Source organism: Ostrinia furnacalis, unplaced genomic scaffold (assembly GCF_004193835.3).
Source record: "Ostrinia furnacalis isolate ACB-3 unplaced genomic scaffold, ASM419383v2 OfSCF1461, whole genome shotgun sequence".
NCBI lineage: Eukaryota > Metazoa > Arthropoda > Insecta > Lepidoptera > Crambidae > Ostrinia > Ostrinia furnacalis.
The window spans coordinates 169,096-187,064 of NW_021131700.1; the positions used below are offsets into that span (position 1 = coordinate 169,096).

The 17,969-nt window shown below is 35.5% G+C and overlaps 1 protein-coding gene across 9 annotated transcripts in view; it reads right to left on the reverse strand.

The window, feature by feature from the left end:
• LOC114352889 (alpha-tocopherol transfer protein-like) overlaps positions 1–17,969 on the reverse strand; it is a 30,975-nt gene that overhangs the window by 5,641 nt on the left and 7,365 nt on the right. For 2 of the 9 annotated variants that reach the window (XM_028304645.1, XM_028304648.1), the window contains exons 2-3: positions 4,440–4,599; positions 2,539–2,701 (exon numbers count right to left, since the gene is read on the reverse strand). In XM_028304645.1, the coding sequence (XP_028160446.1) occupies positions 2,539–2,701; positions 4,440–4,593 (317 nt within the window). In that variant the 5' untranslated portion in view covers positions 4,594–4,599. Of the gene's footprint in view, positions 1–2,538; positions 2,702–3,665; positions 3,793–3,842; positions 3,886–4,052; positions 4,169–4,439; positions 4,600–7,414; positions 7,517–16,964; positions 16,984–17,016; positions 17,109–17,969 lie in introns of those variants that run through there. The other 7 variants (XM_028304642.1, XM_028304646.1, XM_028304643.1 and 4 more) reach the window with 7 other exon arrangements.

The following is a 17,969-nucleotide window of genomic DNA, read 5'->3' on the forward strand; positions in this document are numbered from 1 at the left end:
GGGTTCCGTAGCCAAAATGGCAAAAACGGAACCCTTATAGTTTCGTCATGTCCGTCTGTCCGTCTGTCCGTCTGTCCGTCTGTCCGTCTGTCACAGCCGATTTACTCGGAAACTATAAGTACTACAGTGATGAAATTTGATGGGAATATGTGTTGTATGAACCGCTACAAAATTATGACACTAAATAGTAAAAAAAAGAATTGGGGGTGGGGCCCCCCATACATGTAACTGAGGGATGAAAATTTTTTTTTCGATGTACATACCCGTGTGGGGTATCAATGGAAAGGTCTTTTAAAATGATATAAAGTTTTCTAAAAAACATTTTTCTTAAAGTGAACGGTTTTTGAGATATCAGCTCTCAAAGTCGTAAAAAGTATGTCCCCCCCCCTCTATTTTTATAACTACGGGGTATAAAATTCTAAAAAAAATAGAGGTGATGCATGCTAATTAACTCTTTCAACGATTTTTGGTTTGATCAAAGTATCTCTTATAGTTTTTGAGATAGGTTGATTTAACTGTAATTTTGGTTAAGTTATTGTGCTTACACTGAAAACGATGGCTGAACCTTATAAGATAGATCAAAAAATATACTACAGTATTGTACACCTTTTAAAATCCGCGATGATATAAAATCTTTATAATGTAGGTACTTTTTACGAGAAATATTAGCTTATTCAAGCAATACGCCATTAATCCTTATCCAGTAATGTACCTTAAATACATTGTGCATTTGATAAAGTTTAATATTACAAATGTGATTGTTGAGTAATAATAGGTTAAACATATCCATCGAACCAATATTTTTAAAACGCGTTAATCCTATAGATTATTATTACATCGATTCAAGAAGATCGGTCGCTCGCTGCGCTGCAGCGCGTGAGTTGCGGGGCGTGGTCTCGCGCGGGAGCGGGGATAAGATAGCTAACCGCGTCGACCCGAACGGGCAGACACGTGAGGGCAGACGTCGTTGTCACTTGTGCGCGCTAAGAGAATTTCATCGTTCCCATTTACTTCTTTCGCAAGTCGAATTTGGCGTTGAGACTTTTTAATATTGAATTGTACCTATTATAAAAAATAAGTAAGTAGGTATACTGGTTTAATAGGTGCTATTAAACCGGTCACGTACTAATAAATCCCCCAATAATATAAATTCCTTTGTTTTTGGTGCAAATTTTAGTGTTTCGTAGCAGGTTTTTAAAATTTCTAAAGCTTATTGTATATCATCTAACAATGGATACTTTAGATAATACGTTTTCCTACATTCTGAATTATAATAACTATATCGAAGATGATGTGGTTCGCGCATTTCATGAAAAGTTACTTCGGTGCACATCATTTAGACCGCGTGAGCTAGAATTATTTCAACACCCTGAACTGATTGAACCTGTACCTAAAAATGAGACGCACCTTCAAGTAATTTATGACGGTGACGTGGGATTAGTGGGGCACTGGAGTTGTATTTATTACATTAATGGAATACTGCGTGTGTACGATAGTCTTGTTGGTGTTCTAGGAAAATCGCAAAAAATATATGTAAAAGCCTTGTTTCCGTATCTATCGGAGTCATGTATTCAGTTTCCAAGTGTTCAGCGACAACCGAATACTATTGATTGTGGTTTGTTTTTTTTCTTTGGTATTATTTTCGTGTGCACGACTATTACAACCTTTTCTATATTTCTATTTATTAAGTTTAGACTACTATGGTTGGACTACTTCAAATTTTGGTGGCGTTATATGCGCATGAGTGGGTGGAACTGGACATAATATGTATGTGATTATGTACTCCGATAAATTTTATGTAGACGATAGTTGAACATAAAAGGATGTAGGATATGGAAGGATAATGAAAGATAATGAATTCATTATCCCGAATGATGGAAATCTGAATTTACTTTTTATAAATAAATACAATTTTACTAACTGGTCCTTTGTTTCTTATTTTGGAATTCTTTAAACAGAATCTCTGGGGAAATCGTGATTTGACAAATCATAAAAAGTTAGATGGTGTTGAAACTCTCGAAAATTTATTAAGTGTTGTATCTTTAAATTACTAAAATAATAATAACTACGAGTACCTATCTTACACTAAACTTAGTTATCAGCTTCAAAATAAGTCTTTTAAATGTATGTAGGTAATTAATTTTTTTTTTCTCTTATATCCGTGGTCCCAGCGGCAATCTGTAGGGAACTACAATAATCCACTCCTGTGTCCGTTTGCACTGTTCTTTGTCATGGGTAGGGTGGAGTCCAGTGACTCAGTTGCCCTCAGTGGTCATGGTTTCTCAACTGTCCTGGAATCTACTAAGGAGACCCCTGACACTAGCTCTTTGCAGTCTGCTGAATAGGAAGCCTTCAATGGTCATGATGAGTTGTTGTACTGAAGAGTTTGGATGATTTGAAAGTCTATCCTTGTAGCGGAGTGTGTGGCTCTTTATTTCCTCTCTGACTGTATGTAATTAATAAACAATTAATTTCACGTCTATATTCTCTTCTATTTGCGTTTAACTCTAAAATAATGAAGAAAGTTTTGGTGCTTACACTTTGGCAGTCAAGATGTCCGCCAAGTCAGGGTTGGTGGGGTCCCGGTTCTTGAAGAACTCTGGACAAGCTGCTCGCATCGTGAAGTACATGTCCAGCTTCCTCTTGCACTTCTCCAGGGAAAAACTGCTGCCCCGGAGGAAGGTCATCAGTGGCCCATCCTCTGTAAAATGTTAAGGTAAGGTTTAAATTATTGTTTAGATTTTCAATGCGTTTTCTATTATCTTTTAAGTAAGAAACCGCTTTCATTTCATCGACAAGTTTGTATAAGTGTGACTAAATATTAATAGAAACTACCTACATTGATTGTTTTCGTAAGTGCGCAAGCAGACACATTGTGAATGGACTAACTTGATAAGATGTAAAGTTATTTTTAAACCTGATCTCAAGTCTAATCCTACTAATATTATACGTAAATGCAAAAGTTTGGATATCTGGATGTCTAGATGTTTGTTACTCTTTCAGGCAAAAACTACAGAAAGGATTTTGTTGAAACTTGGCAGTAATATTGTTTATAACACAGATTAACATATAGGCTATAATTTATGCCGATTTGTGACACTAAATTATACGCGGGTGAAGCCGCGGGCAAAAGCTAGTTAGTAAATATTTCAAACCCACCAAAAACATCCTCATGTAACATGTTGCCTACCTAAACTGCACGGCTCGCACTGTAAAACAATTACTTGTGTAGAGCCAAGCTACGAGACTCTACACGCCCTAATACTAACCTTAGTCAAAACGGACTGTGCCCTAACACTAACCTTAGTCAAAACCTTAGTCAAACGTTGTGGCACGGATTAGTGAGTGTCTGTAGATAGCTCTGCTTTGTGAGGACACAGCAGAGCTATCTTGTTAATATCTATTAATATAATCTTGTTAATATTCGAGGAGCCAGTTAATATCTAAGTCCTTGTAAAATTCAATCTTGTAAAGTCGTTGTCCCGTGTGGTGACGTCTTCATTGATTTCGACGCGAATCTTTTTGGTTGGTATCATTGGTTGGTATAGGATCTTCAAATGACCAGCCCCTACCTTTATGGTTGCCAAGCTGTTTTCAACCGTAGATTGAAAACAGTTGTTGTAGTTCTTGTTAGGTAGATAGAAGAGGATCTTCAATATCCTTACCACACACATCAGGCAGGTGCGGCTGCTTCCTCAGCCACTCTTTAATGGCGGCCAGGTCGCGGTCTCTAGTGGCAGGGTCCTCGTTCAGCTCAACCCTGATCTTCTTCCACATCTCACACTCAAACCATTGTCGACTGTATTATTAGATTAATAGAAGAGGATCTTCAATACCCTTACCCCACTCATCAGGCAGATGCGGCTGCTTCCTCAGCCACTCCTTAATGGCTGCCAAGTCGCTGTCCCGTGTGTTGACGTCTTCATTGATTTCAACGCGAATCTTTTTGGTTGGTATAGGATCTTCAAATGACCAGCCCCTACCTTTATGGTTGCCAAGCTGTTTTCAGCCGTATTGTTAGGCAGTTAGAACAGAATCTTCAATATCCTTACCCCACACATCAGGCAGGTGCGGCTGCTTCCTCAGCCACTCTTTAATGGCGGCCAGGTCGCGGTCTCTAGTGGCAGGGTCCTCGTTCAGCTCAACCCTGATCTTCTTCCACATCTCACACTCAAACCATTGTCGACTGTATTATTAGATTAATAGAAGAGGATCTTCAATACCCTTACCCCACTCATCAGGCAGATGCGGCTGCTTCCTCAGCCACTCCTTGATGGCGGCCAAGTCGCTGTCCCGTGTGTTGACGTCTTCATTGATTTCGACGCGAATCTTTTTGGTTGGTATAGGATCTTCAAATGACCAGCCCCTACCTTTATGGTTGCCAAGCTGTTTTCAGCCGTATTGTTAGGCAGTTAGAACAGAATCTTCAATATCCTTACCCCACTCATCAGGCAGATGCGGCTGCTTCCTCAGCCACTCTTTAATGGCGGCTAGGTCCCGGTCTCTCGTTGCCGGGTCCTCGTTCAGCTCAACCCTGATCTTCTTCCACATCTCACCTTCAGGCTGCACCAGGAGATCGCTCTTGATCTTCATTTTTGTCTGGGAAAGAAGGTTTTGATTTAAGTCTGGGCCATGTACCATGATTTCTCTTTTTAACACTTCTAAATGGCAATTAAAGTCATACGTAAAGACAATAAGAAAGGACTCTGTGTGTATGTGGTACGAGTAGGCAATTTAAGTACCCGAGTAGCACAAAAATGCTGTACAGCAGCCACCATACGGCTTACCTGGTTACTGAAAGCTGTACAAGAAAGCTGTATAAAAGAGTTAGTAGTGCTTCTTCAGCCGTATTACATAATTTCTCAAAACCCTAAACTGTCGGGTCAGCGTTGCAACACGTTGGGCATTAACACTAAAATTCATTTGGCTCTGGTAAATTAGAGAAAGAGAATCATTCTACTGCAATGGAAACTAAATGGTCTGATGATTCTTTTGTTATTAAATAACTACTGACGTAATAAAATGGGCTAGGATCGAAGGCCCCAAGCGTTTATTTTCACTTCTTACATTTGCGTCATCAAAAACCTTGGAAAATGTAGGTATAAGTGCGTCAATAAAATAATTGTTATTATTTAAATGCTAACAAAGGACTCATGCATGATTGGCATTAAAGAAACTCGAGCAAATGTGCTCAATTAACTGTAAAAGGTTAATGTGACGCAGTTTATGTTGAACTGTTTATTGACATTTCTTTGGACGACTTTTGACAAGTTTTAAAGGCTTTTGGGTATCCTTTGACAGCAATTATAGTACCTACTTACTTAATTGTAGAGCACTGACCTTAATTATAGTTGATTTTATTAACTAAAAGCAAAGCTTTGTTCTTTTAATAATAATTCTAATTTAGAAATGTTTTGTTAGTTCTTTTTAACAATCGACTCTTTAATACGCGGGCAATTGATTCTAGCATTCCTAAAGAAATTTTCATAAGAATCCAATCTAATGTAGATGTACTGTATTTTTTAATCTGACAATAAAAATTTCTTTCTTTTTAAGTTTATTAAACCTGTTAATCCAACAGGATAGACAGCATTAAAGAAGGAACTCGCTTGCCATCTAGCGTACGTTCACCTTTCTTTCAGCAAAAAGAACATAAAAGAAGTAAATGCCAAGCGCATTTTTAAATAGACAGCTGGACAAACTTGTATTACTTGCAATAACATAATCCTTTTTTATTAATTTTATACTGTAACAGAAATAAGTACGGGTTTTCCCCTGAATCATAAATATCTAATGATAGTTTTATGTTTTTTCCAAAATAACTTATTTGATAATAGGACACTGGCCTTGTGAAAAAAATATATGATAGGAAAGCGAAACCTTTGTACCTACTCATAAGAAATTTTACATTTTAAAAATGTTTTAAGTACTTATTTGCAGATTTTATTTCAATCTTCAAGAAAGATCAATTTTTTTTGCGATACAAGCATATTTAATTAAGTCCCGTTAGCCCTCCTACTAAGCTAAATTTAAGCTTAGCTCACCACAATAGTCGAGCGGCGGCGGGGACCGAACCCACGAAGCCCGGATCACGAGTCGACCAGTCCGACCCCTTCACCGTTCGGCTATCGTGGCTTCAAAATTTAAGTTATCTTCAAGGCAGAAATAAAGAAGAATCAGATTATTTGCGTTCTTAGAAGGTCCCGCTCCTATTTATTACTCATCGAACTCCTCCTATGTTCTTCTGATTAATTTCGTTGCGGGTCCAATGACAGTTTAACATTCCCCCGGGACAAACTTGACCTTCATTTGTTGGGTTTTTGTGGCCAAAAGCGTGTGGTCAAGCTGTAGATCCTGGCTACACAGGAGTTGCAGTGGTGGGAACGAGAGGTGGGAATAGTCCCGTTTTGATCTTACAGCGAGGTATTCTATCATTTTCTTCTGCAATGTACTTGTTTAGGGCATTCCCCTACTTAGGTAATACTTATTTGAGACATTTTCTTATTTTCTTGACCTGTTTTTGCCACTTATGCATAAAACATCCAGTAGGTACCTACTTATTTTCTTGCGGTTTACAAGATAAAACACATAAAGAACATTTTTAGACGAAAAACAAAAACATACTTTGTCATACATGACCATTTAATGACCATAATTATTAATGGAGCATTAAACTAATCTTTACTTAGTATTTCCTAACCTGAAGGGAAGGTGTCAATAAACTCATAAAAGTTGGTGGTATTATACTTAAGTACCTTGGTTATGAATGCACTGAATACCTATTTTTTGGTATATTTTTAACTGCAAGTTAATGTTTGGACTTTGGAGGATTTGCTGAGTTTCATCTATGTGTAACTTTANACTCTTTATTTTTTATTTTATATCTGTATTATGTATGCTAGATACATAATACGCGGGCAATGCAGCAATGGATTCTAGCATTCCTAAAGAAATTTTCATAAGAATCCAATCTAATGTAGATAAACTGTATTAATTAATCTGGCAATAAATATTTTGTTTTTTTCTTAAGTATTATAAACCTGTTAATCCTACAGGATAGACAGCAATAAAGAAGGACATCGCTTGCCATCTAGCGTACGTTCACCTTTCTTTCAGCAAAAAGAACATGAAAGATGTAAATGCCAACAGCATTTTTAAATAGACAGCTGGACAAACTTGTATTATACTTGCAATAACATAATCCTTTTTATTAATTTTATACTGCAACAGAAATAAGTACGGGTTTTCCCCTGAATCATAAATATCTAATTCATCGTTTTATGTTCTTTTCCAAAATAACTTATTTAATAATAGGACACTGGCCTTGTGAAAAAAATACATGATAGGAAGGCGAAACCTTTGTACCTATTCATAGTAAATTTTACATTTTTAAATTTTTTTAAGTAGTAGGTACCTATTCGCACATTTTATTTCAGTCTTCAAAAGAGATCCAAATAAAGAAAAATCAGATTCTTTGCGTTCTTTGAAGGTCCCGCTCCTACTTATTACTGATCTGTCAACTAGGTAGTGTATCATTTTCTTCTGCAATGTACGTGTTTAGGGTATTCCCCTACTTAATTCTTCTTTGAGACATTTTCTTATTTTCTTTTCCTGTTTTTGTCACTTATGCATAAAACATCCAGTAGGTACCTACTTATTTTCTTGCGGTTTACAAGATAAAACACATAAAGAACATTTTTAGACGAAAAACAAAAACATATTTTTTATAGATGACCATAAATGACCATAATAATGGAGCATTAAACTTAATCTTTACGTAGTACTTCCTAACCTGAAGGGAAGGTGTCAATAAACTCATAAAAGTTGGTGGTATTTTACTTAAGTACCTTGGTTATGAATGCACTGAATACCTATTTTTTGGTATATTTTTAAAACTGCAAGTTAATGTTTGGACTTTGGAGGATTTGCTGAGTTTCATCTATGTGAACAAAAACATAGTCAAAGTCAAAAATGTCTATTGGTATAGACTATTAATAGTTTGGTACATTAAATTTGCAGTTAATGACTGAAATTACTGTTAAACTATATTTTGCACCTTTTGTAATTAGGTATGTTTAGGAGTTTTTCCAAGTTTTTCACATTGTTGTGACAGCTATTTTCTTACAGCGTAAATAAAATGAATGACATAATTATGTCAATCATTGTCACCAAAGCGTTTAGGCATAAAAATATAGGTATAGCCTGACCAGGAACATAAAAACCCTCGCCATGTTGCGGAAAACTAATGGTACTAATTTCTTTTAATGGCAACAGTAACTGAAAACTTCATTGACATGTCACCTTGCATGTCAGTCTATTGTTGTCAAAGTGTAAACAAACTTTATTTTAAATGTTTGCAATTGATTTTGTGAATTAAATTGCTAAAATATTTTTATAGTCGTGAAAGAAAAGTGGTTCACGATGTGTTAATGTATTTGTCGAAGAGAAATACTAAGGGTTCGAACAATATTTTCATTGAATAATGTTTCCGACAAAGGTTGTCAAATTGACTGACATGTTTGTCGTATAGTACAGTCCACTATGAAAATTAGCTGTAGTCTGTTTCAACTACCTATTTTAATGTTTTTTGTCACTTTCTAAGCTTTGAATTTTATGGAATTGGGAAAGAAGTACCGAGTTTGAAGCGTTCATGAGCAGACATTGCAGTTGAATATTCAAGTTCTGAATTTGATTATTGATGAATAATAAAATAAATCCTACTAGCTCGATTGATGGTTTCATTTAATTTATTTAAACCAGGTTTCCTTTAATAATATTTTTCGTTAATTTATGAAAATATCAAATTAGCCCGTAATCCTGAATCCTGGTACATAAATTTAGCCTATTAATTTAACACATGTACGACTGTACTCAGTGTTGCTCTATCAAATGCAATTGAAGCGCCTCTATGCCAGGGTTTTTATGTTCCTGGTCAGGTTATATATGTTTAATAAGTAACCACCTGAGGAATAAAAATTAATAAACACAAATTTTCATCCGTAAAATTAACAAAATAAGTAACTTTTCTAGAACTTTTACAAGCTAATTATAAGATCTTATGTATTTCTTCAATCAATGTGAGTGTAATCTAACAAATAATAAATAGTTTCTGATTTTTTCTCTAAATATTTAAAAGCAGGTTAATAGGCAGAAAATGTCATTTCTTTATTTAATAGGGTACCTAGTTAGTCTTTGCCTGTCCATTATTATAAGAAAAATATGGATAAGTAGATCACACACAATCCGATGAATGTTAAAAGTTCAACGTGCGTCTTAAACAGATGAACTGATTTAAAGTGATTTAAAGAAACGTTTTTTAATCGAGAACGTTCTAAGTTCCGATTCAATAAAACCGGATCAGTTGAATTGTTTATTAGGATCAATAACCTTAAAAACAAATTTAATTTAAAAAATCCCCGACGCAATATTATTATCTCTAAAAATAGAAAAAATATGGTTAATGGTTGTTTGGCCCTTTTTTATTTTTTTTGCTTGGAAGGTAAGGTAATTAGAAACATTCAGTTAATGTCAATGAGTGATGATTAATGATGATACATGATTTATCCTTAGTTTCACAGTAAATATGTGGCACTTTATGGAACTAACGTTGACTTCTTGAGAGAACTGGAAAAGTGAGGTTGCACTGTGTTGATTTGCCTACACTCGTGCACGAACGGTTAATGAACACTTAATGGTTAATAATCCACCATTATTACACATTAATAGTCGGGTAAACACATATTTAGAAGATAAAACAAAACTGCTAAACATGACTCTTCACTTTCCCGCCAAGAAGTTTTATGGTGGGGTTTAATGCTTTAAAAAGGTTGTATGATGACGTCGATTCACATAAGTATTGAGATTAAACTACAAAAGAGTATGTTTTTAAGTTGTCTCACTAAATAACAACTTTGACCCTGCCAGTGCAATTCTTTTGAGATGGTTTAATGGTGTTCTTATGATCAAATACATACAAGGTTAATTTTAGAACTTCCGATGGATTAACGGCCTTGGTTACAAGCTTTATTATGTGTATTGTACCTATCTATGGAATACTAAATTTACCTATGGAAGTTAGGAACATTAAGTTTTTGGATAGATACAGTTTATTCTGTAACTGTTTGATAGAGCTTGTGAAGCACTTTCAGGATCAGTAACCAGCTTTTCTATATCTTGTATACTTAGTTTAGAAATAGTCGAGTGATTCACTTATCGTTTTCACCCTGTATAATATGTCAAAAATTTAATTATTCTTTATCCATTCCAAACGAAAAAAAAAGCCAAAGATTTGATAGGTATAAGGAAGGAGAAAGCCTCTACGATTGAGTGGATGTAATATACAACAAAGCTGAAAGATGAAGTATGATTAAAAAACTGTCTCATCGTCTACGTAATACGTAACTCAGTGAGCAATATGGAAAGAAGCTTGAGATCTCACCATAGGTATAAATAAAATTCTGGGTCATATTCCAAAAATGAAGGAAGCGAAAGTAACAATAAATTGTTGGTCATATCTGACTCAAGACCGAAGAAAGTTGGAGTAAACGAGTTCTTAGATGGAGACTACGTTTCAGTAATACTTAGTGTGGGTTGTCCCCTGTCAATATTTAGTTAACATAGTTCTTTTTCATTTATTTACCAAATAAAATTACAGACAATTTGTTTTAACAGCATTTAGGAAACCACTAAGGTTTGTATTGATGCTGTTGCAGTTCTACCTCGATACTTACTACAATTTACATAATTTAAAGACAGAAACACTTTAAGTATCCCGAAGAAGAAGAAGAAGTTTATTCATATTGAGAAGCAAATGCGCTGTATCAGCAAATGTTGTATCTGCTATGTCAGTTATATCAGTGAATGGACGAAAATGTTACGAGTACCTATATCAGTGAATGGACGAAAATGCGTGTATTTACTTGATGGTGCAATAGGTCGTTAATAAATCAGAACAAAATTAAAATGTCAAATTAATCTTATCACGAGACGTAGCATCATATTTTTTGCTGATAATGCCGTATTTACGCGTCTGTCGTATGTTTAACTTTATCTTACGTTCCCCTTGTTGAGTAATTTGTTGAGTAACATAGAAACAAGTAACATAGAATTTGGTGTCTGATTATTTACCTTTTTCGTTCGTTTCAGCCAAATGACGTCCACTGCTGGACAAAGGCCTCCTCCAAGGAGTACCACAACTACCGGTCCTGTAGCTCATGCTCTACTGTTATCAAAATTTGCCCCCAGCGGGATTAGAACCTCGATCTTAACTGGCGTTTTAGTCACTACTCCTGGCGACTAATTCTTTCGGTACCATACAAGGTTAGCCAAAAGGTTAGCAGTCATTTATGGAACCATTAACAGTTCGTTGCTTCGAGTGTTGAAACGTTAATGGTTGCGAGTGTTATTATGGGGTTTTTCTTGAACAGAATCGTGTATTTCGTCAACTGTTCTACTATGGTTATTGTTATGAAGATTAAATAAAAAGGTAGCTATGTTCAAAATGTTTATACATAGAGTTACATTGCACCTTGGAAGTATACTGGTATAATAGGCCTGGTCTTAGCGTCAAAAAATCTTGTTGGGGTTACAGGAAATTAAAATGTATGTATAGTAGGGAATCATTTGAATCATCATTTTTCCTACTTACAATCAGCACTTGCCAAATTGAGATGAGACCTAATGGTTCCATAAGTGCAACATTTTACAATTTGTACTTAAGTAGATAAATAGGTACCTTAGTTACTAATTCAATTAGTTCAACAAATTAAGAAATTATTGTTTTCATTGATTTAGTTATATAAATCCATAGAAATAAAGTCATGGACAGAAACTGGATCAATAATCAATGTATTGACGTTAAAATTTTATTTTATCGATCTTCATACGCTTGAAACTGCAGACGCAGGGTAAATGCACGTAACGGAGCCAGCTGCAACGGTATCAGAGATAGTATAGTGTATTTCGCATTACACATACGGTTCATTGTCTATGAGCGCTGCAAAAACTGTCAGAGGTCAGTAGCTACCGCGAGAACTACTTAACAGTTTTATAGTGTTACTCTAGTTTGTGAATGTAGGCTATTTTTAACCTAATACAGGGTGGGCCAAACATTTTTGAAAATAGCAAAGCTGATTTCTCGAAAACGGTTCGAGGTATGGATGCGTGGGTGATTGGTTCACCCTGTACTCAAAAAAGGAAGACAATAAGAAAACAAGAATATGTATGTTTTGTAATATGTCTCATTTTTGGATTCAGGCCGGAAAATGTAGGATGCATTAACTTTGATTGTCCCAATGAATATTTTTTATATAATAGAGATTTTGCTAGTTTCATTTTTTTTAATTTGTTATGTTAACTAAGATAATTCAAGATTCTGACCGAATTGAACTACGCATTTTTAATCAAGCTTCATTGTTTCATAAATAATACTGGTCTCACGAAAACCGTTTGCAAGAGGTCAGTTTACCTGTTTTACTTAATTTTATTATTTAATACCGTTTGAACGTGGGAGAGATTCAGCTACCACAGAACGATTCAATAGATTTTTGAATTAAAAGAAAACTCCTTTTATCTTTGAGCCATCAAGCTTCATTTCTGTTTAAATTTCTCATCAATGCAATTTTTTTTTTTAATACCGTTTGAACTTGGGAGAGATTGAGATTCATCAGAGCTATTTAGATTTTTGAATTTTATAAAACTCGTTTTATCTTTAAGCCATTCAGGTATCATTTCTTTCTGTTCAACTTTCTCATTAAATGCAACTTCTATGTAGATGTCATCATGTCATATACAAAGCTGTATATAAGAGCCCCTTTACTGTAAACATTTTGAACAATAGACCTCTCTTTCTGTTGGTATAGGTTATAGACCTCTCTTCCTTTTAGTATACGTTACAGACCTTTCTCTTTTGGTGGTTTGGTGATGATGATGATGATGATGATGATGATATTGGTGACATAACAAAATCTACGACCGGTCTCTAACACTGAGCTAGTATTTTCATTATTATCATTGTTTAGTTTAAAAATAGAGTAGCTGAAAATAGCGACTCAATCATTATCAGGGTCATGTGTAATCATTAATTATACAGATAAGAGTGACGTCATCAGTTTATTATGAAGGACGTCGTTGAAATATGAGGCGATTTTTAATTGGTGCGTCTGCCATGACAAACTATTATGATGACAATTAAATTATCCTTAGAGTAGGCGCACACCGTTGATTTTTAGTTGGCCGATAGTTGTGCCCGACTTTATATTGTATGAAGAATTGGCCAAATCTAATCGGCGAGTTGTGCGCACTCCCATACATGCCCATACTGATCAACTGCCCGACTAATCTATCGGCCGACGAAAAATCAACGGTTTGCGCCTACTCTTAATATTATAAATGCAAAAGTAACTGTCTGTCTGTCACGCTTGAACTTTGTCACTGAAACGAAGATTTAATTTGGTATAGAGATAGAGGGAGACCACGGGACGTAGGATTTTGTCTCAGTTTTTAAAATTGAAATTTTCGCTATTGAAGCTGCAGGAAAATCTAGTTATTTATTAACCGATTTCAAAAAAAGGATGAGGTTCGTTCAACTGTTTGTTTAATGTTCATTATGTATCAACGTTTTTTGCAGCTTGCTAATTGTAAATACGAGTATATGTTTCAAATACACAGAATATAAAGGCTTAGGCTGGGTTGCACCATCTTACTTTAACTTTAACAAACGTCAAAAATCTGTCAAAATCCATACAAAAAACACCAGTTATCGTCAAAGTTACGGTCAAAATTACGCGGTGCAACTCAGCCTTAATTGTACTTTAGTGCCTCTCTCAGAATTAATCTTATGCCTGCCACTTATCGAACTCTATCGGATTGTTCAAAGGCTCTACATTGATTAATTAAGGCTAACATCGTTACTATTGAATGGATACGTGTCAAATTAATGGAGTTTCTTGTCATTCACGTTGATTGAAGTCTTACATTGCTAGTTAAAAATAGATCTATTTGTTAAATTAGGTACCTAAAACATAGGATTTACAGTATAGTAACTTAAAAGTGACAAATTGTAGCTTAATTAAAATACATTTTGAAACTAGTTTTTTTTTCTTTTAAAGCTAAAAAAGCCACCGCTGCGAAAAATGTACACGAGCTGAGTGTTTTTGTATGGCGTTTGACAGACTTTTGACGTTTGTTAAAATAAGCGTGTTATGCGAGTCTTCTTGTGTTTCAATAGAATCAATCTCAGTTCTTGTCAGATAAAATTTTAAATGACAGACATCGCGATTAGAATAGAGATTGTGCAAGTATGTTAAAACAGTGAAGATACATAGTTAATACATGTTGCAAAACCGTAATCTATACTAATATTATAAATGCGAAAGTAACTCTGTCTGTCTGTCTCTCTTTCACGTCTAAACCACTTAACCGATTTTGATGAAATTTGGCATAGAGATAGTTTGAGTCCCGGGACCTTTCCCGGGATGTCCTTACATAGGATAGTTTTTTAACCAGGTTTTTGAAACAGGGACGCACGCGATAAAGTTTTTCTGTGATAGACAAAATTCCACGCGGGCGAAGCCGCGGGCGTAAAGCTAGTAGTACATAATGTACATAATACATCTTGCAAAACTGTAATAATTTATGTTTAGAACAAAGAACACATTTTTCAATGTCTTCTTTAATTATTCGGAACAATAGGCATGGATTTAAATACTCGTAACATCTTCCGTGTCGATTAGTTAGAAATTGTTATATTTTTTATAACACCATATTTTATACTTCATTGTAACGGCTTCTAGGTCTGTAATTACTGGTTAAAACAAGTGGTTTGAAGGGCGATTTTTAGACGACACGAATTGCAATAGAATTATGTACCTTAATAAAAAACTTCAAGATGAGATCCAGTTATAGGTAGGTATTAAGTGTGAAAATTGCCTTTGTATTCACATTTTGGGTACCTAAGTTCGTAATGTTTTTTTTTTCAAAATTAATATGTTTTGGGTGTCTGTTATATTTTTACTCCTTGCTTTATATTTCTTTACAAACAAATCTTGGTGACTGCATCATGCAGCTGTTTTTACCATAATGGGTTATACTTTCAAAGATTTATGCTATAAACGCTTGTAAATCGTAAAATAAATAGCCTAAGAAATCATAACTCTAATTAACAATCCTAGAAAGGATCCAAAAATCAACAGCTAAAACAATAAGTATTAATAAATCATCAATAATTGTTTTTTGTGTTCCCATTGCAAACTTTCTCGATATTCGCAAGGATTCCTGCGCCGGCGCAGGATATGGTCGATATCGAAACAACTCGTTTGAAACAAGTTGCGCTTGCGCTGCGTGCGACGGAGAAATCCGCGTTACGACACTACATACATAAACCAATACATTACTCATACAAACACAGTGTTCAAGGCATTTACTTAGCATACTGTTAATTGAAATAACTATGAGATCTTCAATAGTCTTCATCATCATCAGAAGATTTACGCCCGTATTCACAAACATTACCATGAGGTCTCACAGTGCGCGTGGACGCATAGTGTGACACACGAACCAATCACAGAGCTCTATTCAACGCCGTGCGTTCGATTTTCTGTTTCACTTAAGCAAGCATCGTTTGTGAATACGGACGTTAGTCTCCACTACGTCATCCATCATCATTTACATTTTGTACCTCCTACTACTACTAGGTGGACCGACGATCTGGTAAAGGTCGCAGGAAGAGCCTGGATGCGGGCAGCGCAGGACCGTTCATTGTGGAAAACCTTGTGGGAGGCCTTTGTCCAGCAGTGGACGTCATTTGGCTGAAACGAACGAACGAACGAACCTCCTACATACTAGTGATTAAAATAACATAGTATGATATAAAATAACCGCCTCTGTGGTCTAGTGGTAAGACCACCTGCTTCAGACGCAGAGGTCCCGGGTTCGATTCCCAGTGGGGGCTGATTTTTCTGTTCGGTTTGGTTGGTGGTAGGGCTTGTTCTAAGTCCGCCTGGCTAGCTACCACCATCTTACCTAAGTCTGTCGCCATAACAATAGTTAACAGCATTGTTGTGTTCCGGCAGTTAGAGGTAGATAGCCAGTTCCTCCGTGGTTGAGGATTCCGGGTGAAGCTCGCTTTCACCTTCGGCCTGATCATCCCTTACCATCAGGTGAGATACAGGCCAAGAGGTTCCTCGTTGTTGATAAAAAAATAAAAAATAAAAAGCCTGTCTAACTATGACTATATTTTTGTTTTGTAGAGTCATCATCATGATTAGGTAATTTAGTATGCACTGCAGCTGGCCGTCTCTTATTTACCAGAGGAAAATGTAGGATTTAATTTTACCTGCACTTCCTATGCCAGCTAAACTGGTTAGGGAAGCATGAACAGATAGAGTTACCTACTTATTTTATTTTGAACATTAGTTACAGAGCTTTTCAAAAATAACGAAATGGTTTAATAACAAGAAAACAATACTTATTTTGATACAATTGTATAATTAATCTTGTTCGATCGAGACTGCTGTCTCTATCAATCTATGGCCTAGTTAGCTGATCGCCAATAAAACCCAATCATTAAGAAATTATTTACACTGAAAAGAAAAATTGTGGAAGCTCAGTAAGAATGGGACCATCATAATTTTTTTAATTGATTAAATTGTAGCTCCATTAATAGAGCTATAATTTGAGCTTTTCCATTCAACAGTAAAAGTCAATGGCCAAAATTCATCTTATCAAATGACATGATCTCTTGTTTATCCACTTTTAGTCATTATATTTTAGTACCTAATTAGCACATTTTTTCTTTTATTTCGGTAAAGTTTTTAGTGATCAAGCCGTTTTATCAGGTCTCGTATTTACAGACAAAGAAAGCTGTCCATTCTAAAAGTTAGCACCTTAAGCTTTCGCCTTTTGGCTTACTTTCACAGGCACCAAAAGTTCTAACGTACGTAACTAAAAAAAGTATAAACACATACCGACTCGTTCGATATAAATAGCACTGATAAATAATCCAGTAAAAAAACTCACTTTTTTATGTCGCAATAGAAACGAAAACAATCGAAGGCGATACGAAACGTCAGAATGCGCGAGCGCCGGTGTTAACCACCGGGCGATGACTGACGGTCGCATTCTGCAATGTGTTGGGAAACGCGTTAGCTAGCGGGACATACGGGCGGAAATCTCGCCGAGCTAATGTGCTTGTTAGGCCAGAGTTCACGAACATACGTTTTTATTTTTAAAACTAACACTGGTGTTAGGATAATTTATAAAATTTATCGTATTTAATAATACGTACCATTTCTACATTGTCGACATTCCAGACCAGCTCGCTCTACACTAAGCGTTTCGATGACTCTTTTATAATGCGAACAGCTAGGGACTGGAATTCGTTGCCTTCTGTTGTTTTTCCCAACCGACCGTTTTCATTATTATGTATTGCTGCCCTCTATTCTTATTCTTATACTCTACTTTAGATTATTTTTTGAAAAAATAGTCAAACATTAAAGCCAAAAGAGTTTTCACAAATAAGTAGGTAATTAACTGATTAATTGACATTTATGTACTACAAATTCAAACATGAGTCTTGCCCAAATACGAGGTGTATTTTATATACTTACTTACTCTCTTTTCTGCAGTTGAGTAAAATGGAAATCTATAATCTGATCTGATAAAAAATTCATGTTAAACTAGATAATGACTTCCAATTTTGTCATGTGTGGGTGGTATACGTGATTATATGGAAAAATGATAATCAAGAATATGTGCGGTTGACAGCACGTCAGCCTGCACATTTCTGTTGCAAAACAATACTTAATACAACTGCATAAGTGCTACAGTATAAGCTCGACGTGCTCGTCATCTGTATAATAAATGACTAATAGGTGAGATAAAATTATTTATTATCAGTTTGTTTAATAAATAGATAACAGCTTATCCAATCACATCTGTGAATAGATATTAACATAACAATGCTCAGAAAT